This window comes from Cupressus sempervirens, chromosome 3 (assembly GCF_028749045.1).
Source record: "Cupressus sempervirens isolate cs-2001-9-10 chromosome 3, ASM2874904v1, whole genome shotgun sequence".
NCBI lineage: Eukaryota > Viridiplantae > Streptophyta > Pinopsida > Cupressales > Cupressaceae > Cupressus > Cupressus sempervirens.
The window spans coordinates 564,596,839-564,623,067 of NC_143120.1; the positions used below are offsets into that span (position 1 = coordinate 564,596,839).

General features: G+C 34.4%; 1 protein-coding gene across 1 annotated transcript in view; it reads left to right on the forward strand.

The window, feature by feature from the left end:
• The window catches only part of EMB140 (EMBRYO DEFECTIVE 140), a 282,396-nt gene that overhangs the window by 95,599 nt on the left and 160,568 nt on the right, over window positions 1-26,229 (forward strand). Inside the window, exons 6-7 of the mRNA XM_089820935.1 lie at window positions 21,499-21,633; window positions 21,791-21,916. Coding sequence (XP_089677061.1) covers window positions 21,499-21,633; window positions 21,791-21,916 — 261 coding nt within the window. The remainder of the gene's footprint in view (window positions 1-21,498; window positions 21,634-21,790; window positions 21,917-26,229) is intronic.

Consider the following 26,229-nt stretch of genomic DNA (forward strand, 5'->3'; position numbering starts at 1 on the left):
CTACATCCGAAAGCTTCACTGGCACATCTTTGTGTTCCTCCTTACATGACAGGAGACACAAGTTGGAATGAATATAAACCAAGTCTTCGGCCCTTTTTTGAACACAAGCAGTTATGCTTTACTAAGTGGGTAAAGGAATATGTACTCCAATTCAATTCAGCAGCAAAAGAACTTGCAAACTAAATAGGTTTCACAAAACTAAAAATAAAATTGCAAAGGAAATTAAAGAATGTTAAGTACTAAGTTGTAGAATACAAGTGGTTTTAAAAAACAAACAAAATAAAAAACAAACTTGTGAGAGGAATTTGATTGCAAGATGTATCACCATGTGATAGCTTCCATGTCTTATTGGTCATTAATAGCTCTTGGAGAATGACTTCTTGAGGCAAACATGCCAAATTCTTTCCTAACTGTTTTGTCCACTTCGTCTTGGAAAGTCTAGTAAATGCCCACTTGTACCATTTAGCAACTTCATCATCTCTGTATGGTGCTAAACTCCTAGCAAAGAAAGTACTTTGTTGCTGCAGTGCCTTTGAGATAGGGCATATGGAAGGAGATGTAATGAGGTGGACATCTTTTCTCAACGATGATGAGTAATTGATTCCATCTTATTGCATAAGGTTTCACATTCTACGAGATTGTCCTCATATTTTTGTATGGCCAATTTTATTATCTCTACCATTGTGTCCATGCCATTATTGACATCCCCCAAACAAGGTGCATTTGTATCAGAAAATCATAGTATAGTCATGATAAGCTCGGTCAATTCCAATATATATCCCCAATGGGCTGATTATCTGTCCTTCAAGATCAATGAGTTGGCCTTTGGGATCTCTTTGAATGTGAAGCCTTCCATGCACCGCATTGGTTGCAAATAACCATTTGACCTAATGCCTCTTGCACCTTGAAAAGTAGTTTCATAACAATAGCATGAGATGCAAATTGGGTCTCAACAACCTAAGTAAGTTAATAAAAACATCAATATGTAAATAACACATTAAAAAAATAAACATTAAGAAAATTTATATACAAATTGATAAATGAACGCGAGATAAATAAATTGAATTTAGAATTTACCTTCAACAACTCCAATATTGAGAAAAAATTGAATATCAACTGTGACATTTGGTGGTTCGTCACAAATATTTGGATATCCTCGTCCTCTTCATTTATTTGTTTCACCCATTCTATTTGAGTTCAAATTTGTTGCATCACCAATTTGAGGGAGTGTAAGATGATGTTTTGCAAAAAAATTGCTCATGTCGGCAATCAACCAAAGCACCTATACCCCTACAATTTTTTGCATTGTGTGTGATTACTTGGACCACAATTAGAATTCTGGAAACGAATTTTGCATCTTTCACTTCCCCTTCACAATCAATTGCTCTCAAAAATATTGCTTTTTTGGGGAATAGTACAACAATAACATTAATCAATAGACGACTTTTGGTATCGTTCCATCCATCATAAACAATTTAAACACCTAATTCAATCCAAGAATCTCCATTGGTTGAAGGTAGGTCTCTATAGCATTTCTCTCTCTTTGCAACAAGGTGGTACACATGTTATCAAACCTAGGACTATGAAACCAGCCGGTGCACTATTGATTGCCAATACCATTTCCTGCCAATATGGTGATCTTACCAAGTTGAAAAGAAGACCATAGGCATAGAGGCATTCAACAATGTCTCTTGCCTCTATTTTAAATTCGTTGTTGAATGGACATCTTTTGCAGGGTGTAATTTGTACTTATCTTCATCTTCCACTTTCGGTATAGGCAAGAATGGATGTTTGAAGGCTGCAACTGAATTAGTGGGTAAATTTATTTATCTTTTATTTCTGACTCCACCAATATCAATACTTTGTTTTGATCTTAGAACAAATTTATCTGCCTCTTCTTGTTCTTTTAACAAACCTTGCTATTTGTGTGGGAGACAACCCTTTCTTATTCGGGGCTGGACACATTCCCATCCTTTTACTAGTAGGTCCCATAAAGGAAAGCTCTACTTGAGAAGATGAGCTAGTTTTTGGTTTAGTATTACAATAATTACACTCCAAATATATGCCCCACCTCCTGGAACTTGTGAAACTCTTGTGGTATGTTCCATACAGGTAATACTATATCAAATATGAATTAGTGGTTCCTTCCCTACCTGTTGAACTTTCACTACTAGAGAAGTGCCTCTCCCATTTGCTTTTTGCATGAAATTCTGATGGTTGTTACTTCGACTGTTTGTGTGTGCTAGTGCTTATGTGTAGATGGATGAGATCTCTTGTGATGCCTTGTTTGGCTTTGGACTTTCTTGTTGCTATGTTTGATTGGCTGAGCTCATGTTATGCTTGGATGGATATGCTTGTTTTTTGTAATCATGTTTGTACTCGTGAGAGGTTCTTACCTTCAAAGTGATCTGATTTATACCATTGCATTGATGAGCAAAATTTTTCCTTTATCTAGTTGCACGAACCATTGTGCTGAGGCTTGTTGCATACTTGATTTGAGGTGCTAAACATCTTGAGGTTTTGACAGTATCTAGATTATTTGATTTATGAGACATTGTGAATTATATAGCTTATGATGTGATTTGATGGTTTCCTTGATGTATGTGCCAATGGTTACTTGATTATGATTGTTTATCATGTTTAGATGTTATTTTAGATCGGGGATTAGTATTATGTTATCTCAGATTTTCAGTGATATTATGCTCTATCATGTTGATGGATACACAATTGGAGTTTTTACTGTTATTTGCTCATATTGTTGTAAAATGATTATTTAAATGTTTTAATTTAAATGAAATGCTTATAATGATGTACACAAAAGATTAGATATTGAATGACTAGCGCTGTGACATTCTAGTATGTACAAATGATTGTGTCACTAGAGCGTCATTGTTCCATTTGATGTACTTTGATATATATATATATATATATATGTGCTTTGGCTATGTACTAATTTGGGTAGGCACTTGACATCATTTTGCCTGAGTTGTAGATTTGAGTGTCTTTATCCTTGATAGTGGCTATAGGAGATAAGTCACATTGGCCATTTGGCATATTGAGCCAATATTGTTCCTAGATGGAACATTGTATCCAATTTTCATAAGCCTGGATTTCATTGCATATTGTTTAAACCAATGATTCTCTGTGCATTTTTGGCATTAGTAGAAGTCTTCATTTTATAATATTTTAATATATGCTGATTGATATGTTTAATCTGTTGATTAATGAATCGTCAAAAATCATGCTTTGGGGATAGTCTTTTAAGGGAATTTAATTAGTTAATTTCTTGAGCTTTTGGGAATTTTGATTTTGAGTCAAGTGATGTAATATTTTATTTGATTTATTAATTTGGGAAATACACTTTTAGAAAAGGCCTTTTATGTTTTGAAAGTGAACTATTATTCATTTTTCCATTATTGAGTTTTGTGCATTTGCTTCGACTCTCTTTTGGAAAATTTGAATTTCGCTCGTAAGGTGTGGCTCGAGTGTCAGATTTTTGTGGGTAGTGGCTCGTTAAATTTGTGACGTAATTGCTCACTCTTGTTTGTAGATGTTATGGTTTTCATCATAGTTGAAAAAGTCAGTTTCGACAATATCTCAGCTAGCTCAATTTTTTTGAAAAAGTCAGAATCGCCAAAAACTCGGCAAAAAAATTGGCAATAAATTAACACTTTTATCGAACATTTAAAATATAATTTTTTATTATAGATGTATATTAATAAATACTTGTGAAGACTATAAATAAATATATTTGTTCTTTATAATGAATTTATACTTTATAAACACTATAAACTTATAGATGCTGTTAATAAACAATGCATATGCATATTAGCATTAAGAATAAATATACAGTATTATAATTTATTAGATATACAATTATTAATTTATACTAATTTATAACTCTCTATAATGAATTTATTAATATAGAACATTATACTACTTTAGTATTAATATATAATATTATACAGTATTATAAATTTACAGTATAATATAGTATTATAAATTTACAGTGTTATAAATTTACAGAATTATAAATTTACAAAACCAGTTCAAATAAATTAAAATTGGTATATTATAAACTTATCTATAAACTCATGATCATCAATTCATAACTTATATGAATTTACAACTTATAGCTCTTTAAAAACACACATAGTGATGTTGATGTTTATACAGGAGCATAATAGTGATATGTGTATGTGGAGATTTGACTACTATGCGTTGACTTTCCAAGTCATTCATTGGAAATTAAATTTGGCATACTTAAACAAATTTACATTAAATTTCCAAAAATGTTTTTTATAATCTGTTGAAGAGCAAAACCATTATGTGTGTATCCTACAATCAACACTCAATGTGATGGCATCTTTGAGGCATATCATCAAAATAGTTCCCGTGCCTGACTCTATGCTTCTATGTTTTCTCAGCAGTCTGAATCTATGTGCCTTAATAGTCCTCAGTAATCGCACCTTTCTTCAGCATCCATCATGGCCCTTTGGTAAGTTGTCGTAGTCTGTGGGAAAATGGAAAAACTCTAAACCTTTTTTAGAAAACTTTATTGTTTTTGAGTTGACTTAGTCATCAGTTTTTTGACATGAAAATTGTAAAAACCATGATTTTTTCATCCCAAATGCAGTGCGATATTATCAAAATATTGTCGGCGATTATATGAGATGGCAATTTTGCTCGCAATATTAGCAATATATCGTAGTTTCTTAAGACTATGGTTTTCATGATGCATTTGATTAGTTATCTCCAATTTGGTTTTGTGCCAATTTGTTAGGTAGGGCTTTCCGTATTTAATTCATTTCACCATCTTGTAAGTTGTTTTTCACTTGCAATGCAATAATACAATGCATATCTATGTTTTCCATGCTTTTTTGATTGCATTTGATATCTTTTTGGGTTTGTACAAGCATGCCGATTTTCAATTGCAAAATTTTTGCCATTTGGTTGTCTTTTTTCTCCCACGTTGTTAGAATTGAAATTTTATTGCATTTTTGGGTTGTTTGGAATTTGAATTATGAAAACCAATGGGTTTAAATCATAATTACGGGACTCGGACTCGCTTCTTATTCGGAAAGTCAAAATTCGACTTGGACTTAGTGATCAGACTCGGCAAGGACTTAGAAAATTGAAAAACCCATGTAATTCAAAGATTTTGAAGGATTTTAAGATTTTTTCATGCATCTTTCAGTCAATTAACATCAAATACACAATAATTGAGATAAATAAAAGCTACTTAATACACATACACAATTTTGCATAGATCACATAAGTATAAAAGTGAATTTTTGAAGGAAAAAAAACTGAATAACACAATATAAACTATAAAGTAATGTCATTGCAGTGTCAAAGACTCAAATGTCTACAATATTCATAGATTACGAAATCCATGGTATAAAAATTTTAAAACATATATCAAAATAACAAATAGAAGAGGCTCATAGTGGTTTATGTCCTCCTACGAGTACACCTAAGATAAGTCATGGAAGACTGTAGAACACTTCTCTCTCCCTGTCTTTGAGGCTGAACCTCATCCTCACCCACATAATCCTCATCATCAGACTCAATTCCATCACTCCTAGCCTCAGGGTCTTGCACTCTGTCTCCTCGCACTCTGGCCTCCTCAACTGCCATCGCTATTGCCTCAGCTTCTCGATCCACTTGATCTACCCACTCTGCATCTTCATCACTAAAGACAGGATCAACAATCTCTGTGTTCCACTCTGCATGAAGATCAACATTCTCTATTACAAGTGGTGATGTATCGGTGCCCAGGATCTGTCTATGGCAAAGGTGAAGGTTGTAGTGAACAAAGACAAGATCATTCAATTTTTTCATTGCCAACTTGTTGCGCTTCTTCGAGTGTATGTGCTCAAATAGACTCCAATTAAGTTCGCATCTTGATGCACTAGATGGCTGGCTCAAGATGTGAATCACAATCTTTTGTAAATTTGGCACCTTGGTGCCAAACATCTCTCACCATGCATTTGAAACAAGAAAATTTTAAATCATATCAATAACTTTGACTTTATCAAATTAAAATGGTAATAGAATTAGAGGATGTAGAATCAAAGATTTTAACCAAGAATCAATTTTGTCCTATTTTTCTTGGACAACTCCCGTGCAAATAAGTCCCCTTGAGCTTTCTTAAACAACTCAATCTCACGGACTACAATTGTTCCAACTCTTGAATCAGGTGACATTGTCTCTACAACATCATAGCGGCTGCTCCACACCTCATCATCAGACTTGAAATGTGGGTTGAATTGGTATGCTAGATTAAGGAAATAGTTTGCTGCATGTATAGGCCTGCGAAGTAGATTGTGCCAACGTCTATCAATGACATCCCATATAGGCCCATATCTATCTCAAGTCCTTGCAAAAAGAGAGCGAATGGCCTCCTTCACCCTATTCATGCCCTCATAAATGTAGCCCATTAAGGGCTCTTCTCCATCAACAGTTTGTAGGAGAACAACAAGTGGCTTTATGAACTACAATCATTATGAAAGTTGGAAGAGAAATAATCAGCTTTAAGTTTTTTCTTTAAAAAATGAACAATAATTTACAACATAATTTCATAAACAAAATAAAATTGAAATGAAGAGAAAAAGGAAAATTATCGACACAATATGAGCAATCGGTGTCCAAAAAGAAGCCTCATCAAAAACATGATCAATTGCATCAATCTTTGCAGTGGTCTTTGCATATGATAATGCAATCCACTCCTCACTAACAAACATTCATCTCAAACCTCCCTTTGAATCAAGCAAAGATTTCAATGTGAGAAAATTCGTTGTAAATCTAGTGACCCCTGGACGAGACAACTCCTTTTGGTCATTGTGTTTCCTCATGAGGTTGAGGACCCATGTATGATTATATATGAATTTGCATACACTCCTTCCTTGCTCTATAATTGTTTTTATCCAAGGGAGTTTACCAAGATCTTCTAACATGACGTCAATGCAGTGAGCAACACAAGGTGTCCAAAATATGTGAGAGTATCTCTCCATAAGAAACTTTCTTGCATTATTTGTAACTATCTGCACCACATTCTCCTCACCCACATCCTTTATCACTTCATCCATTACCTCACGAAGATATTCAACATTCTTTGTTTTTCCTGAGGCATCAATTGATTTCAAAAAAACTATGGCACCTGAAGAAAAATAAACAAATTAGTATAATGATTAATGATGAATCATAATTTATAAACTTAATCACTTAAGTACAAGTTATACATCTAAATTTTTAATGTCTAAGACTTTAAGTACAATTACCTGATGAGGAGACAAGAAAGTTGAGGAGTGTTCTACTCCTATCAGTCCAACCATCAGTCATGATGTTGCAACCCTTCGTCTTCCATACCTCACGCTGCTCCTTGATTGCACCTTCTACTTAGCCACCCCTTGGGTCAAAATAGGGCCTCCTAGCTCGTCAGCACTAGGGGCTTTGAACACCGAACCACAAACAATAACAACATCAATTGCAATTTGCCAATAAGGGGACCTAAAACAAATAAAATAAAATTTAAAGTTAAACAAATTAGTATATTATAAATAAATTTGAAAATAAAATACAAATTAAAATAAACAAAATAAGCATATTATTTTCTCTTGAAAGTTGAAAGTTGAAAGCAAGAGAAGTAAGACATAAATTTAAATTTAAATAAATAAGTACCTTGCTGCATTGAATGAAATGTTTTTGTACATGAAGAATTCTCCAAGTGCCAATTTTGCGTAATCATGCTTCTCCTTGTTCTAACCTATGCTCTTAAGCAATGGTTGTGCACCTAGAGCCGTGTGTGGAACAAACATGGAATCAAGTGTCGATCTTTGCTTACGAACGGGAGGCCCAATGGTCACACTCGTAGAAGCATTGGCATCCATAGGTGGAGTAGAGGATAATGGAGAGCGAAAACTAAAAGATCTCTGTTGGGCTAGTTGTGTCATTTCTTCTTGTTGCTCCTTTTTCAATTCTTTTTTCTCCATTTTTTCCTTTAGAAGACTTTGCATGTCTCTCATAACATCTTGGTGTACATCTTTGCATTTTTTAGCATCACGCCTAGGTATATGTGCTAGGTGATACTTAAATCTATTTATTCCTCCACCATTATATACTACACCGTAATGCCAACATATAACAACTCCCTTTTTGTGCCTTAGAATGGCATGTTTCCAAGCCCCATCCCTTACTAGTGCACTTGAGTTTGCATCAGGGTTAAATGCAGGCCTAGTTCCACTTCTAGAAGACTCACCCTGAGGCATTATGTCAATGTGTTTGCTACTGCAATTTGAATATATTATAAATAGAAAAAAGTTAGCATCAAATCAGATTTTTAAACTTTAGGGCCTTCTTACTTTGTCATCAAGATAAATTAGAATAAATGTAGATTCTAAATAGTAGATAGTAGAAGTAGAGACTAAACAAATGTAAACAAAATGGGAAGTAAAAAATATGAACACAAAACATATTACAAAACAATACAAAGAAATGCAACTTGTTGCTTACCTCTTGAAATTTGCACAAAGACAAACAATGGAAATGCAAGTAAGTTTGTAGAAGCCTCCTTGAAATGCTTCCTTAAGCTCTTCTCAATGCTTAAGTGCAAGCTACAAAATTGCACAAACCATCAACAATCGATACAGGAGAGCCAACTGGTTTGCTGATTTCTCTCTCAAAACCCCAATATTCTTCTCTAACTCTTTCCTTTCTATCACAAGCATAAGCAAATGGTGGAGTGACCTTTTTAGGTCAAATAGATGTTATAACAACCAGAAAAATGCAACTTAAGTCATTGATTTTTTATTTTTTTGCACTTTATTGTCTTTGCTGCCGATGAGAATCCTGGGCTCAGTACTTAGCTAGTCTAGCAAGTCCTTGGACTCGGCGAGTCCACGTGGACTTTGCTAGGACTCGGCCGAGTCCAAGTCCAGAGGCTAATTGTCTTGGAAAGTGCACCTCTGCCTCGGACTCGCAGAGTCCCATAACACTAGTTTAAATTTTCTTGTGAGATTTTCAGTTTCATTTTTGGGCATTTTTGTGTGCGCCTTGTTTTGCATGATCTCTTGTTCGGTATCGATGCTCTATTGGCATTTTGTGTAAATTAGCCTTTGATATATCCTAGGATTGTAGTTGGAATATGTAGTTAGATTGGATAGAGGACATTACGTTTACTTAATACCGCAATATGAACCTTGGGTTTTAGATTGGTTTTTTGGTTTGTGCACCTAGTTGGCTATGGTTGGAGGTTGGCTTTTTTGACTATTTGGCCCTTTTGAGCTTCTTGATTGTCGGACGTGTGACACATCTTGGAGCATTTAGGGATGTTAGTATCCTGTGTGTATTTTATTTCAGATCGTCTTGGGATTCATGCTCTTGACGATGAGGCCTATTTAGAGTGTGCTTGTGCACAATCTTATTACCTTGGTTTCTTGGCTTTATTCACCCTTGCTTTGAGTTTGCATTTGATTTATTGGTGTGTGGGTTTGAGATCACATCCGTAAGTGTAATTGAGCCATGCCTACTTGACAGGATCTTGCTGGACCTGTATTGTTGGTTCCTAACAAATTGGGTGCTTCTCATATTTCGATAGAAGCTTGACTTTTGAGCCCTTTGGGGGTCATATGTTACCGCTGTTGCATTTGCCTTTTTCTATCGGCATATTCCATGCTTGAGTTAAGCTTGCATGTGGTTTTTGGCTGTAGTGTGTTGAGACTGCATCTAGGCACATTGTTGAGCTATGCTTCTATGCCAAGGTTTGAGTGTCTCATGCTCTTGATTTGAGATCAATAGAACTCGCCTTATTTCATTATGGTTTTATGACTTTTGAGTCTTCCATTGCTTTATGCCTTGATGTTTTGTTTTGTATTGTACCTTGCTACTATAACAAGATGAGCTTGTTTGGTGTTTGGATAGTGGAGTGGAGTGGATCCTAATGTGGATCCTGGCTTGTAAGTGGTTGGCACTAGACACATCAAGGATTTCGTTAAAAAGTGATAACTTAATAAAATAAATAATTGGTCATTGGTATTGTGGCCTTTTGAGCGATCTGGAGTTGGTTTAGCTGTGGCCCTCTGTAAATGTTTAGCCGACAATAGCCATGGTCATATGCGAATGTTGAGCCAACACAGTCGTGACCATTGCAGATGTTGAGTTGACATAGTAGAGCCTCCATGATTAAAAAAGGATCGCTCAAATCCATGCGGGCCTCCATGTGTTGTGTGATGACACTCAATTGTTGAGTCCCAACACTAAACGGTTGTTAGTACTGAGTTGCACCATGGTGTACTGTGATTGTGATTGCATTGTATGGATATTACATTATGGACTTTTGTCCACATGTTGAGTGTTCTCCACAAGTTATTGATTATTTGTATTGATTGCATTGATTGGCTTGAGTATGTACCTACATTCCCTTGTATGCTTGATTCCTTTTTTGGGCCATGTGACTATCTGTGTGCGTATGGTGAGGTGGACCTAAGGGTTCCATATGGTCAGGTGGTATGACCTGCCATTTTTGGGGACCGGTGTATAGGTGGCAAACTTCTTCTAGAGACGGAGTCCAAAGCAGGATGTGATTGTTCTATCCCTATGCATTTCTATTTTAGTGGTTCATGTATATATGATGCTATGTTGAGAAGATTAGATCTAATTTAGTGGTTATTGTGGATATCGAGTGATCATGGCCTCGATAATATGATATCTAGTACTACCCAGTGTGGAGTTGTGCATTAGAGTCCACACTTGTTATTTTGTGATTTTATGCATTCCCAGGAAAGCAAAGCGTTTTTAATGTTATTTCTGTGCATGTGTTCTACATTTTTGTTGTGCATATGCTATAACTGAGCATGTATTCGTTGTTTTATCATAATTATTTTAGGCTTGGTCCAGACAGAACCTACTTTGATGCATGTGTTTTGAGACTAATTCAATGCATTTGCGACAACTTGTTGCTCCCTTGGGTCTATATAAAAATGGACTCCATAGTTAGATTCCTTCTGTTATCATGTATTTGCATCTTATTTTCCGTTTCAGTTTATTGATGTTTAGATCACATTTTGATTTGGGTTTCACATTGATCCTTATTTTGGATTTTGTTGAGGATGCACTTATTTCCTTGTTAGCGATTGCGAAGGGTGGTTTGGTCTTACCCCATGAGGGTTGTGGACATGGTCTAGACTCTCACATGGTGGCTTGAGTGTGACTCAGCCGCTAATGCTGGTTTTGGAGTTGTCTTGGAACCCTTGGAAGTGCTTGTAAAACTTCCTCTTGTGATTGACCACTTGGCAATCATTGTTTGTTCCTTATTGCTGTTTCTTTATTGTTATGGTTGTGCACTCATGTCATTGGTGTTATTGCCAGTAACAAGAAAAAAAGTTGTTTAGTTTTTGTTTGACCTTTCTGAGGGCTCCTTGGTAGGGCATTACAACTGACCATTTTTGCAATCTAATTTCTTGCTATTATAAGAAATTAAGTAAGTCTGAATTAGAAGAAGACTAATAAATACAAGCATACAAGTGCAAAATAAAGATATAGAACATTAGAACAAAGAGCTAAACTTGTTTCTTTATTTCTTTTGAAAAAATCGGAAAAACACTTGGAAAATATCATCCCAAACTTGAATTTTTTAAAATCAAAATGTAAAAAATGTTCATTAAAAAACTCAAGAATAGAGTGAACTGCTTACCTTAGATGCTTGGATATTTTTTGTGGAAGCTATCTGGCACCCCATGAACAATCTCCTTTAAAAATGATCACTTGCTCTTTGAGTTGCCAAAGTGGAGATCAAATGAGAACTGAGAAATATTGCAAAACAAAATTGCTATGTTTTACCAATAAATGCTCTCACAAAGGGCTGTTTTAGGGTTTCGTGGAAAAAAAAAAACACTGTTTTAATGCACATGTGACAAGTTAAAATTCATTTTTAAGTAAAAAAAATGTGATGTTGGCATCCAAATGCTCTCTAGTGCACCTGGTTACATCTAGATGCGCACAGGGAGTGCATCCCACCTTTGCTCGCACCTAGATGCACCAGCATACAGAGGTAGAGGGAATGCACAAATCTGGTAGGGTAGTCCACAAATATAAATAAAACTTTATAATTTTTTTTTATTTTACTCACACAATTTCACTTGCAACTGCAAAATAGACGTTTCTAGCATAACTTTTGGGAGTTTATATGTATGGTTTCCATTGACATATCTAGGCTTAGTTGAAAATATCTCATCTTCTTGCACTTCAACATCTCGATCCTTAACTTTCTTCAAGAGTGACATTTTGAGCAATTTGTTGGGTGCTTGGTTCAACAATTATATAACTATGTAAACTGCTTTTACTGAAAATGTAGAGAATCAGATTTGCTTGTAACATTTCCATGATGATACAGTTACAATTATCCACAACATAATTTTTTTGAAGTGTATATGCCATGGTCAACTGTCTTTTGATCCCATAAACAACTGTCTTTTGATTCCATGTTTTTGAAAGTGATTCAGGAACTCCGTTTTGGTGAATTTCTTTCTTCCTCAAGTTGATTACATAACCGTGAGTGACTAGATGACCTTTCTAGTAGGGTGCAAAATTATTTGAACTTGTCAAAATCTTAATCTTAGCTATTCAAACAATAGACTCATATTTGCTTTGTTATAATCATCCATCCACAAAAGGTGGAAAACTTTTGAGTGAACTCAGCATGATAGGAAAATACTGTTATTGAATCCCTTATTTTTTTCCCGATGTTCCATTGTTAATGAAGTAATGTTGAATACTGAATAAAAAAATTGTAACCATGGCAGACCCACAAGCTAGTGTAGAGCTATGGGCAAACCTGGCCCGTACTAGGACCAGTATTTGTACCTTCTACAAATGGTCTAGGAATTAGCTTAATTTGAGCAATATCCATATTAAACGAAAACACTATCATTGATGAAAATAATGTAGCATGCTAAAATAAATTCCTGAATTTGAAGAGCAACAACTAAAACTTTGGGTATATTTCATTGTAGGCATTTGAAGTTTAGGTTGATTGGAATGACAGTTGAGTGCATCAAATTAAATATATTATAATTGGGTCTAATAATGTTATAGTTTAGTCGGATAAACAATAAATGTGAATATATATGAAAATTGATTTATATAACTTCTTTTTATGTGTGTATATGAAATTATGTGAATTGACACACACACACACACACACACACACACACACACACACACATATAATTACCAACTATATATATTAATATGTCAATTAATAAAATCATCATCTAATCCAAATCCCAAATTACCAAATTAACTAAAATGGTATTACAGGTGACTTGTTGTGGGTTATAATCTGCAGTCTTGTCTTACTAATGATTGTGAGTGTTGGTAAATTCTATATTGTAGCCGACAGGTAGAATTGTATTGGAAAGGGCGCGTGATGGTTGAGTCACCCCTTCGGGAAAGTATGTGTACACCGTCCGAAAGAGACTTTGGATCATTAGGGGAATCATTAGAAAAACATTGTAATGGGCATATTGCGTATATGAATAAGGTATCTGTTCTGTGTTATATCTTGCTATACTACATGCGATAAATATCCTTTTACCTTGTACGGTAAACATTTGGCACCGTTGCCGGGGAAGTGTGACCAATTGATGAGACCTGGAGTGTAGGCGTGGAGTGTTTGTATGCCAGAGGTGGAAAGGGCACTAGAGAAGCCTTTCGAGAGGGGTGCTACGCTTTGAGGCACTCGGAGTAGGTGTTTGACGTGAGGCTGTCTTGGTGGATGCATAAAGAGCTTGGGAGGCGCTGATCATCTAGTTGGAGGCAGTAGATCAACACTTGGCTCAGTGTACCCAGGCGTTGGAAGCAAAGAAGGCAGCATGGGTGGCTATCAAGGTCAGCTTGGCTAAGGTGACAGTATAGTGTTAGCGGAGGTTACAGATGCAATGTGTTTTGGAGACCAGTTTGGTACAGGCACAGGACGAATGTGAAAGTGGTGTGAGGGAAAAAGATCTATCTCATTATAGTTAGTCACAGTTAGTGTATTCCATTTTGTTAATTTGTCTTGGTAATTTTGTAATTGTCATCCGGAGACAACTTTACTTTTTGGGGGGAACAATGTTGTTGGTAAATTCTATATTGTAGCCAACAGGTAGAATTGTATCCGAAAGGGCATGTGACGGTTGAGTCGAGAAAGTATATGTACACCGTCCAGAAGGGACTTTGGATCATTAGGGGAATTAGTGGAAAAACATTGTAATGGGCATATTGCATATATGAATAAAGTATCTGTTCTATGTTATATCTTGCTATACTACGTGCGATAAGTATCCTTTTACCCTCTATGCTAAACATTGATTACTGAGAGTGGTTTCTGGTCAATTGGCAAAGATGAGGCCGGAGTTAAACAACCACTACGGTTGCTTTGCTTGAAAAGGGAGACACATCATTGAATGGACGTGCCTCCCACGTAGGAGACATGTCGATTCGTGGATGAGTCTCCCCAACTCCCCATTCCCTTATTTAAATGGTACAATCGATTGAGCTGCAAACATACAATGAACACATTGAATTCCAAAGTCTTCTACCTTGTTTGCATTGACAAAAATAATTATTAAATTAGTCAAACTTGCCACTATATCATATATATAAAATTTTGAAATTCATTATTCAAGTCCAAACTAAAATATCAATAAAAAATAAGAAGTCAAAGAAAATTCATTAACAATTCTATAAATTTGATCTATAAAGATTTTAACATGGTATCAGAGCAAGTCAATTCTTGCTTGTTGAGAGGTCTTCATATATCTGCTAACATTAAGAGAGAAATTTTGAGGAAAGCATAGGCATATGGAATGTGCAAGATTATACCACCAAAAGTCTTTAAATTTGTCTTTTGCACTAGGGGCAATGAAGACCTTGTGCAAATTGGCTTATGTTGTGGTGGCAACGGTGATGATAAGAGGCAGTGAGGCAGATGGAACCATCTCGTGCTTTACCAAGTTTATTTCGTGCCTTACTTTTTGTGTGAAAAATGTTACACAACTGACGAAGGGGTGTTGTAACATCTTGCGGAGCTTGGGAGGGAAAAGTCAAAAGTAGCAAGTAGAGGCATGAGTTGTGTGAGTGTATTTAGAGTATTCCCACCACTGGTGATGATGTCTTTAACTTGGGAAAGACTGCCAAACTTCCCTCTATATGCAAATATTTGATTTTCGTGTCTGCTACAGAAAGGAGTGGAGTATTGCAAATTGAAACAACAGGGAAAATAAAGATTATGTCGATTGAGTCAAAGGCCCTTTACACACAATGTAAGAATATTTCATCTTGATTATGCTTGGTTTATGGAGGACATGGGCCAAAGCGAGTCGTGAATGCACAACCCTCTATTCAAGGACAATGTGTGGAATTGTTGCAATCTTTCCATATTGTGAAAGGCATGATTTTTTCAACTCTCACATGAATGTGCTGTTAAAAATACTAAGATCATAGCCAGTGCATTGTGGATGTAATCCTGTCATGTAGAGTGAGATGTCAAGAAATGCTTAGAGTGAAGCACATGGGTTTTCTCTTGGTGTATGCTCTAAAGGCACAATGCTTTACTCTTGGATGGATTCATCAATGGGGATAATCATTGGAATTTTTTGGATTCATAGTATCGGACCAGTCCATATGAAACAAATTTTTTTGTTTGTGCAATGATGAGACTTTGGTTGAAAATGAAATATTTGAGGACTCCATAATTCATGTTTGGACTTGAAGCTACTTCTAATTTTTGGAATATGCCTCTGATTCTAAGTAATTTGTTTTTTGGTTCCAACGAGATATACTAAATTTGGATGCAATATTATTCTTCCCATCGACATCTCTATTGTATGTAGAGAATTTGTTCTTGATGACATCAAATTAGCTTGCGTAGCTTGTGAATTGATGTAGTGTCATGCTACTGGAGGTGTTGTATTCTATACAGTGGTCATAAAGGACTTTGGTGTGGAAACTGTAAAGAATAGACTCATTGATTGCAAAGGATCCAACTCTATAACTTGTGAAGCCCTCATAAAATGACATTGGAGTCTGAGTATTGCTCTCAAACCAAGAACTGGAGACTGTTTTATTTATGAACAATGCAAAAGAGGTTTGTTGATATGTAGGAGGAGATATGATTAGAAAGCATGTGATTTGTTATATACTTAGTTACTCGGGTCCGCTGTTTTGACCCAAGAACCTTGCCTGGGTTCGAACTGGTTCAAAATTCGGGTCCGGTTCGACCTAGGTTCGATCAAGGTTTGAATTTCCCTGGGCTTGCTCAAACCCGCAGCCCAGAATTCGAGCTCGGGCGAATGTGGGCTGCCCAAATTGAACCCGTGATGAATTTCCGCTGATGGGTGACTTTCAAGTCACTTTTTATAAAAAATTATATATATTTTGAGGTCCAGTTGCCCTAAAAAGTGAATGTAAGTAGGTTATTTTGGCTTCTAACATCATTTGTGGTGTGCAAATAGGTGATTTTGTGAGCAAAAAGGTTGCTTAGAGAGAAATTGGAGCACATATTCTTTCATCGATTCAATGAAGCACAATAGGTTGCAATAAAAAAGAGTGGAAAACTTGGTGTATGTACATTACAACTTGCATCTCCTCACGCACAAGACTAAAGAATACAAAGAAGGGGAGACAAAGAGGTGGGATGTAGATGGACTCTTGTTGTTGGTGGTGATCCCATTGGCCTTAGCGCTATTGCTCAGTCAACTAATGTGGAAGGACTACGGGAAGAAGAAGAAGAAAAAGAAGAAGAAGAAGAAGATGATGAAGATGAATATTGAAATTTTATACATTATGATTACTTGACTTGAAGTTGAAACAATGATACTTGAACTTGCTATTATGATTTATGGATAATGATTTACTTTTAAGTTTTAATGTTTTGAATCTCTAATGTTGAACTTGAAAATTGAAATATATGATGGTATGATCTTTATTCATGATGCTATGATTACAACTTACGTGTTTAAACATTATGCCTATGGTGTTTTTGTTGTTTAAATGATTGACTTAGGTTACATCATATGATTTTATGATACTCTATGCTTCTAGGCCTCATTAATATGTATATCTATAACTTTTTATAATTTTTACATGTTTTTTGTACGAATGAACCCAAATGAACCCAAAACTCTTTCCAAAATTTTGCCGTATCGGCGAACCGATTCTTCGAACCTAACTCAAACCAGTAACTAAGGTTATAGAGCTTAAGAACATAACACTAGTAAAGGGAATATGTGAACCAGTGTGAGTCCTTCCTCTGGAATAAATTCGTATGAGAAGTTAGGCTTGATTTGAGAAATAAAACTATTATTATTCTACTGCCGTCATGTTGAAGACAAGTCTCAATATTGTATGATCATGTGGAGATGTCACTAAAGATTTCCTATATGTTTCATCAACATCCATATATCTTCTAGTTATTGCCTTGAGAATCATTAGTTGTGAATTCCTATTCAAAAGATGCAACAACCAATGATCAAGTTGCTATTATTTTTAAATTGTCAAACTCCGTGGGTTGCAACTTCGATTAATGGTTTGGGAATATTGTAGGAGCTAATGCCAGTAGTGTACACAAGGATAAAGCACTTGATATCGCATGCTGATTGTGAAAACTCATGGATATTGAGGTGTTGGAAGCAACTATTGACCATTGTCTATGAAGGTCTAAAGATTGTCGAACCATCATTAGTTAGTTGTTTTGTTGAAAACCTATGATGAGAATTGCAAATATATCGGTCTCACCTTATTGTGTCATATATTACATCACATAAAATTATTCGGTGTAATTTTGAGATGATTTAAATTGTGCTCTGTAAAAATAACTATTATAAAGCATACACCATTCAGTGAGTACATTAGACTACTTAAATACAAATTCACAACGAGGAGCATACATAATGAAGTTATAAATGAATGGTCCTAATATTGCAAGAAGGGGACATCGTAGTCATGCCTAACCAATCGTGGAACTCACTGTCATGCCTTTGATGGTTGTTGCTTCTGTGTTCCATATCATTGATTAGATTGTTGACTTTAAGAGATCACCACCCAAGGTTTAAGAGCACATCCACCTCTAAAAACAACATGGCGTTTGCAACATGGACAAAGTTTTCTGTATTTTTGTTAAATTGGGCAGTGGAAAGAGTTAAAATTTATAAGAGCTTGGTGCAAGAATTTAAGCTTTAGTGGGAGAAACTAGAGGATTTGCCTAAATTGACTGTCAAAGATCCTGCCTAAATTGTCTATTAAAACAACTATAGTTCTGAGATCTATTTAAAGGAAGTTTTTCATATTTGATGTGATGCGAAATTGTTCAACAAAATAAGAGTGAGAATTATACATTGTGGGGGGAATAATAATCAATGTTCTTTTATATTGCCTAACAAATGCTTATATGGAGGTGTTTTATGATTTGATGCATATGGACCTTCATTGGAGCAACTTGTACAGATTATTATTTATTATCCTTGAGTATTACATTTATCTATTCAATATAGTATCTCTTTAATTTGTATTTCTATTCATGCTATAAGAGCTGTTTACCTTGATCTTTTACTTTGTCTCTAGGGATGTTCTTGCAAGAAAAGAAGATTGGTACATTGGGCATGCTACCAAATATTGTGCAGGACTCAATTTTATGACAGTAGCTCCCAAGAAGTTTTGATCTAGGATTCATGAACCGTTTGATGTTCATGCTAGATAAAGTGAGGCTCTTAAAGTGAAGATCCTTGATGATTGAGATTATGAGTATCCTTCTATATCAAGAGGAAGCTTGACATTTCATTAGAGATAACATTGGAAAGAAAAGAAGCTAGAGGATTTGGTTTAGTTGACTTCTAAGAATCTTGGTCATTTAATCTTATCAGATTTCCACAATCCATTTGAAATGTAAATCTATGTTTCTAGATTTGATTGTGTATTTTTTTTAGCATCAACGTTTCGGATCACTCTCTATGAGTTATTCTTGCATTCTCTCATCCCTATGATGGATCACAGAGAGTGATCCGAAATGTTGATGCTAAAAAAACATACACAATCGAATCCAAAAATATAGATTTACAAATCTTGGTCATATTGGTTTAGAAGGAGTAGACTATGCCGAGATGGTTTCTCTACTGATAAAAAAACTATAGCAGTTAAAGGACTATGGTTCATGAGATGAAGTTCCATGTATGTAGGCTGGAAGGCCTTACATGGATATCTAGAGTCTAGACTATAACATTTTTGAGATGGATACTTGTTGAACCAAGGAGTGTGACACGACTTGCTGCTAGGAGGTCAGAAGGATGATATCAGATTTAGAGGGAGTCTAAGACTTCATTTAGAGACAACCTTGCATTAGGAGGTTAGAAAAGTTGATATCAGATTTAGAGGGAGTTTGACTTCATGTAAACTTTTGATGTCATGTGTGTGACAGCATGATTTTCATGAGGAAACGACAACTTTCAAATGATCATCACTTGTATTTGTAGAAGTTATTGAAAGGTGACGATCTTACAACAACTTAAATCTTTCTATCATTATATACATTTTTATGTAATGTTTAAACAAATCATGACAGATTGTATCTTGTAAATCATTAACTAAGTGTTAGATGCCATCCAATTGACAGTCTATGAGTTGTTTGTATATATATCACAGGTACTTGGTGAATATTGTCTGATGTGATATTTACGAGGCCATTACTTTACTCAGAGTATTGTATATACATCATAGTTACTTGGTGAATATCATGTGATGTGATATTCAGAAGGCCATTAGCTTATAATTGAGTAATTGGTTAATATCATGTGTTGATATTCAGTAGCCATTACTCAGAGTATTTGGTGAATATCACGTATTGATATTCAAGAGGCCAATTCTAATGATATTAAAATGGTGGAGATCTTCTGATCATAGATATCCTTAAAATTTGCCATTCCTAATATTATCAATGGTGTAATATTTGTTCATATGTTTATCTTTCTTAACTTGGAGTGTTAATGTTAAGTTTAGTCGGATAAACTTTAAATCATAATATATATGATTAATGATTTATATAACTTTTTGTTATGTATTTATATGAAATTATATATATATATATATATAAAATCATTATTACCAACTATATATACTAAAATATAAATTATAAAATCATTGTCTAATCCAAATCCCAAATTACCAAATTAACCTAATGGTATTACAAGTGACTTGTTATGGGTTATAATCTGCAGTCTTGTCTCACTAACGACTGTGATTACTGACAGTGGTTATCAGTTAATTGGCATCGATGAGGCTGGAGTTAAACAGCAATTACGGTCACTTTGCCTGAAAAGGGAGACGCCACGAATGGACATGCCTCCCATGCAGGAGACATGTCCATTCGTGGATGGGTCTCCCCAACTCCTCATTCCCTTATTTAAATTGTCATGTCAATTGATCTGCAAACATACAACGAACGCATTGAATTCCAAAGGCTTCTGCCTTGTTTGCATCGACAGAAATCATTATTAAATCAGTCAAACTTGCTACTATATCAGACATAAAAAATTGTGAGATTTAATGTTCAATTCCAAACTGAAATGTCAATAAAAAATAATAAGTCAAAGCAAATTCATTACTAGTTATATAAATCTGATCTATAAAGTTTTTAACAGGGTCTGTATTTCATTAATGTACCTCCCCTGAAGCAAATCTGAACTACAGTACACCCAAATTTTCAAGGTTAGTAAAATTGGTTCAGTTGAATCTTGCACCTAGTTTCAAATTTGAATGCATAAATTAATTGATAGAGAATTCTTTTTTTTATGATGGCTTTTCAATTCTTAGGAATCAATGCGGAGCGTGCTCAGTCTTGACTTAGTATGAAAATGCATAAATTGAAGCATTGAAAAATGAGTGCATGTAAGATTGCCATCATTGCTCAACAATCTCTCCTTATAACTAATCTGACAAGAGGGCAGCAATTTAAAAGATTGAGAATATTTCTGGAAAAATCAAAATAGATCCTTAATGCTTTTGGAGCTTTGCCAGATTGCTGAATGTTGAAAGTGGGTAGGGGTTCTCACATATTGGGAGCATCAAATTTTATATTGTAAGTGATCTTTCTTGGTCTTATAGTAATTAATGCTATGTATGCAAAGTTACAAATTCGTAATATGTTTCAATATTCATTTTCCTGCAAGTACCATGTCTAGAAATTTGGAATTTTCTTGTGCTTACAAATTAAGTATTTGGTATCTGTTTTCTCAAAACATTTTTTGCCATCACCTGAAGAATCTTAGATTAGTGTCGTGGGAAATGTTATTTGTAATCAATTTTTCTACAAGCAATCTGTTTTAATTTTAAAGCTTATTAGTTAATGATGTTTTTAAGGGGCAGTGAAAGAAAGTTGTGTTGTAATGACAAGACTTGGATATCTTTTGTCACCGGCATTCATACTTTTGATGGAACTGAATAATGATTGTTTTTTTTGCTTGACTACAGAATTATATAAGTTTTGAAAAGTGTTCTGGAGATCCAGCTCGTATCCAAGTTCTTTATGAGCGAGCCATAACAGAATTTCCAGTTGTGACAGAACTATGGCTTGGTTATACCCAGTTTTTGGACAGCTGTTTGAAGGTCGTTGGCTCTTTCTTGAGATTTAACTTCAATTGTATGGAAGATAGTGATGATTTGTCTTAAAATTTAGATTCCACATTACAAGATTTGTTAGAGTTTTCGTAACATGAGACTGCTGTGTTTGACTGACGATTTCGATTTTGTTTGTTGGGCTCAGGTTCCTCATATCATTAAAGTTGTTTATGCTAGAGCAGTTCGAAACTGTCCCTGGGTTGAAACACTGTGGGCAAAATACATGCTTGCTTTAGAACGCTTTGATGCTTCAGAGGAAGAGCTTTCTGAAGTGTGTTTTCATGCTTCCCTGGTGTTGCAAATTCATTTTCTTTTCTTCTCTTATTGCCTCTATAACTAATTAAAATAACAAGAAGCCTCTTACTATGCTTACTATCTAGACTTCTTGTTTTTTTGAGCTTGTCAACATCATTTTGTGCACAGCAGCAAAAATCTTTTGTAGAAAAATCAGCAAATTAAAATTATAAGATATTTTGAAATAATCAGGATTTAAACAGGCAAAGATTGTAAAAATTTGGATTTTAAAAAACATTAAAAGTTGTTGAAAAAGAGAGAAAAACTACTTGCTTTTCTAATTTAATGGCACTTCCATAGCTTAGAGAGATAGAGAACAAGTAGAATAGAGAAATTAGTCCACGAATTGTCCAAATGAAAAGTTTGTCTAAAATAGCAGAATGCAATGTAGCACGTAAGCTTTGCTACTAAATGGTTCTTTGGTAAGTTCGATATGGAGTTGATAAAGTTATTATGAGTTAACAATACAAGTAATAAAAACAATTGAATGAATATGAAATTATACCTCTAAACATGTTGTATGATGTGAGTGGATTGTAAAATGTTACATTCCTATTCCAAATTGTTATTATTATCAAGAGAATTTTCAATCATAGAGGCTTCACTTTTGTAACAAACTCTGAAAACTTCGAAAACTTTGTAAGACTTCAAAACAACTACAATGAACAATTCAAGTAGGAAATTTAAAAGAATATATCATCCAAATAAAGATCTAATCATTCGATTAAAGAAAAATCATTTCTCTTTTATTAAAAATTTAAAAACAATATGGTCTTAACTTATGCATTTTCATAGACTCAAGGTACAAAACCAAGTCACATTCAAAAGTTTCCTATTAAATGAAACCTCCAAATCAAGTCAACGTACTGGCTTATATAAAGAAAAAGTAGAAGACAAAATATGCATTTTAGAATAGATATGCATAATTTTAAAATTAGCATAAAAAATAACAATGATGGAGATTTTGATCTCTCAATGATTGGACATCTTCGTGCAATCTTGGGTTACATACAAACCTCAAGGTGATGTTTTTATGAAGGCAAGGGTTTTTGTACTCAAAACTTGAGAGAATGATAAACATTTATAAATACAACAGAAGATGAACACATAACATCACCTCTTCACTTCTAGTTATGAGATTATGTGAAAAAAATGAAACTATAGCATTGTCATATTCATCAAGCAAAGCAATGATTTGACGGTGTGTGAGAAAACTCATTATTGATGTCAAATTAAACATACACATACAGATTGGACTGAGGATGAAGGTTGCAGTCTTCAGTTTTACTTGAATCAGGCTTTTCGATTGCTATTGTAGATACTTTATTGATGTGTACCTGCTTTTTCAGACTAATAATTATGATGAATGGCAACGAGAAGTTTCAGACTAATAATTTTAAAAATTTAATGTTGTTTTTACCATAGAAGCATAAATCATTTGGGGAATAAATTGGCAAACCGAAGGAGTAGGTGTTTTTGGAAAAATTGGGAAAAAATCAGATATACAAAAAAAATGAAAAAAATTGAAGTAAAATAGGCAAGAGCTGTTTTTATTATAAAAAATAAATGACATTTCTATAGCATAGATGATAAAGGTCTTATAGAATGATTCAAAGCACTTGCACAACCTCCTAATATATTTTGAACTTGGAGGACTCAAAGTTTTAACAGTGATATTGTTTGTGCAAATTTCAGTCAAACTATGATTTGGCGTAACACCAAACTACGACATGGGCTTTCTTATTTTTCAAAATCAGAATGAAGCTTTGATTTGAAGCAGCACCAAAATATTGTTAATAAAAGGAAATCCATATTCATAGAATTAGAATTCATTTGTGATATTTCTATCAGGATTCATCTGTGTAGATTTTGGGTCAAACTCATTGACTTAAGTACATGAGTAGTGGCTTACAAGATTCCATCTCTTATGAGAATGAATGGAATACTTGGCACTCATTGCATCCAGGTGATGCTCACAAAGGGGAAGCATTTTTATTTAAGATCTAGTTTTTAATAAAATTTATGCATGTATTTTAAATTATAAAATTATATTCTATATAATTAATTCTGAAATTAGAGGCAAGAGCCTACAACACAGTGGTAAATTGTGAGCCTCTTATTTGAGAGGTCTTAGGTTTGAGTCCACTTGAACTTAACTAATAATAATAGTAATTAATCACCACAAATAATGATAATGAACCATGGCTTTGGCCTATTACTGATCATTTTTTTTTAAATTAGTAAAAATTAGTTAAAAAAATTATATGTTTTCTTTTAATTATAAATTATAATAATAATAAAAGAAGGGTTAAAACTTGAAAAAGAAAAAACATTTTAAAAAGTAAACTTCACTTCCTATCTATATAGGGTTTTCAATTTATTAAAAATACGTGCTATTTCAAATAGTTTAGCTTGGAAAAATAAATCCATATTTCGATTAGACATGTGGAAGGGGTGTTTTTTTTTTCAGCAATAAAGCCATCGATTTTTCCCGTCGCCACCATGCTCTATTGAATTGGGAATTCACAAACATTGCCTCCAAATGACTTGAAATCACCTGAAACAGTTTCCTCTTCAACAGGATTTCATTTTCCTCTTCATTTGGTCTCCTGTGACTTCTTTCCTGACTCTTCTCTGATGACCTTCTCTCTGTCTGTTGCAGCTTTTAAACACAAAATGTAAAAAACCTTAAATAGAAATGCATATCACTATATTTTGTACTGCCAATTATTTACAAGGAATATTATGCAATTTTGTGATTTTTTCGCTAATAATTGCTGCGCTATTTGCGGAAGCTTGGCTCTGAGTTACTCAGTGATTTAATCATTTGCATGAAGGGCTTGCAACCCATCACGTTTTCCATGATTTGTGTGCGACATTTTCAACAAACTTATATGTATTTGTTTGTACATGTATGCATCTTTTTACTCCTTGTATGTTTGTATTGTTACTTTTTATGCTGTTTTTATTATTATTGTGTATAGGATTTAACTTTTGTTTACTTTTTTAATTGTTGTTGCTTTATTTGCACATTTTTTATTATTTAAATTTTTTCCATTTATTGAATTTGTCATGCTTTTTATGTTTATTTATTATTGAACCCTCTTCTCTGATCTCTATTATAATATATTTTTTTGTTATGGTTACTTATTATTCCTATGCTTTTATGATGTCATTTAATATTTCTTTGCCCATTTTCTGCATATATATCTTTTCTCTTGTCTCCTTTTTCATATGTTTATGTAATGTCAATATTGAATTTAATTGTTAGCATATTCTAAATGTATGTTTTGTTTTCTTTGTTCTTGTATATATAAATCGTGCGATGTAAATATTTCATGTTTTAGACCCATTTTCATTGTCTTTTTGCCCCTTTTGCTGGTTTGTGTAAGCTTATGTTTGTGTTTCTCATTTTTCTTTGGTTATTATATAATATCTATCTGTGCAACTTCTTGCATATTTTGCATTTTTAGTTTATTTTCGCTTTTTTGTATTTACACGTATTTGTTTTTTCATCCTGTTACGTAAGCATCTATTGTAATTTCAATTCTACTAAACTCAAATTAAATTTTGCTTTGGTTGTATAGTTTTGTGTTACATTTTTATTCAATTTAATATATATTTTTATCTTTATCCTTATGTACGTGTTTATGATTGTGCAAATGTATTTAGGCCTATGTGGTTGGGTACATGTTGGTGTGTATATATATAAGTGTACACATACTATATGCTACACTTTTATTTAACACTGAATGAGATTACCAGGATGGACATCTACTGGAGGTTTATTTAGATGACTTGGGTGGACCCATTAGGAAGCCTCTACCCTCGTGTGGCCTTTTATGCAAAGCACTATGTTGACATTAAGGATAGCATCATTGTTCAACCTTGCTACTCTTCTTGGTAGTGACCACATGCCTTACGTATCTAGTTAGGCTCTTTCAAAGTTGTTTCTCACTGGCTCCGTATCCAGATAGATCACCAAACCAACAGAGATGAGCGGATTTGTTGATGTTGTGAATTGGGTGTGGCTGAGATTGAGATCCATTTTCTACTCTATTGCTCAATTTACTACAAGATTTTTGGGAGGTTTCATTGCTTATTTAGAGAGTGCAGGTCCCTCTCCTCCTTCAGGTAGGATGATTAGCGATGCCTTGCACTCTATCTCTAGGAGGCCTTCTGTCTTCAGGATCTCACTCTTCGGGAGCTTTGCTCCTCTAGGTCTGCATCCCTTCACCAACTTATCACTTTCTTCTTCACTCCGGTTACCTCTCTCAGAGGAAACAAGCG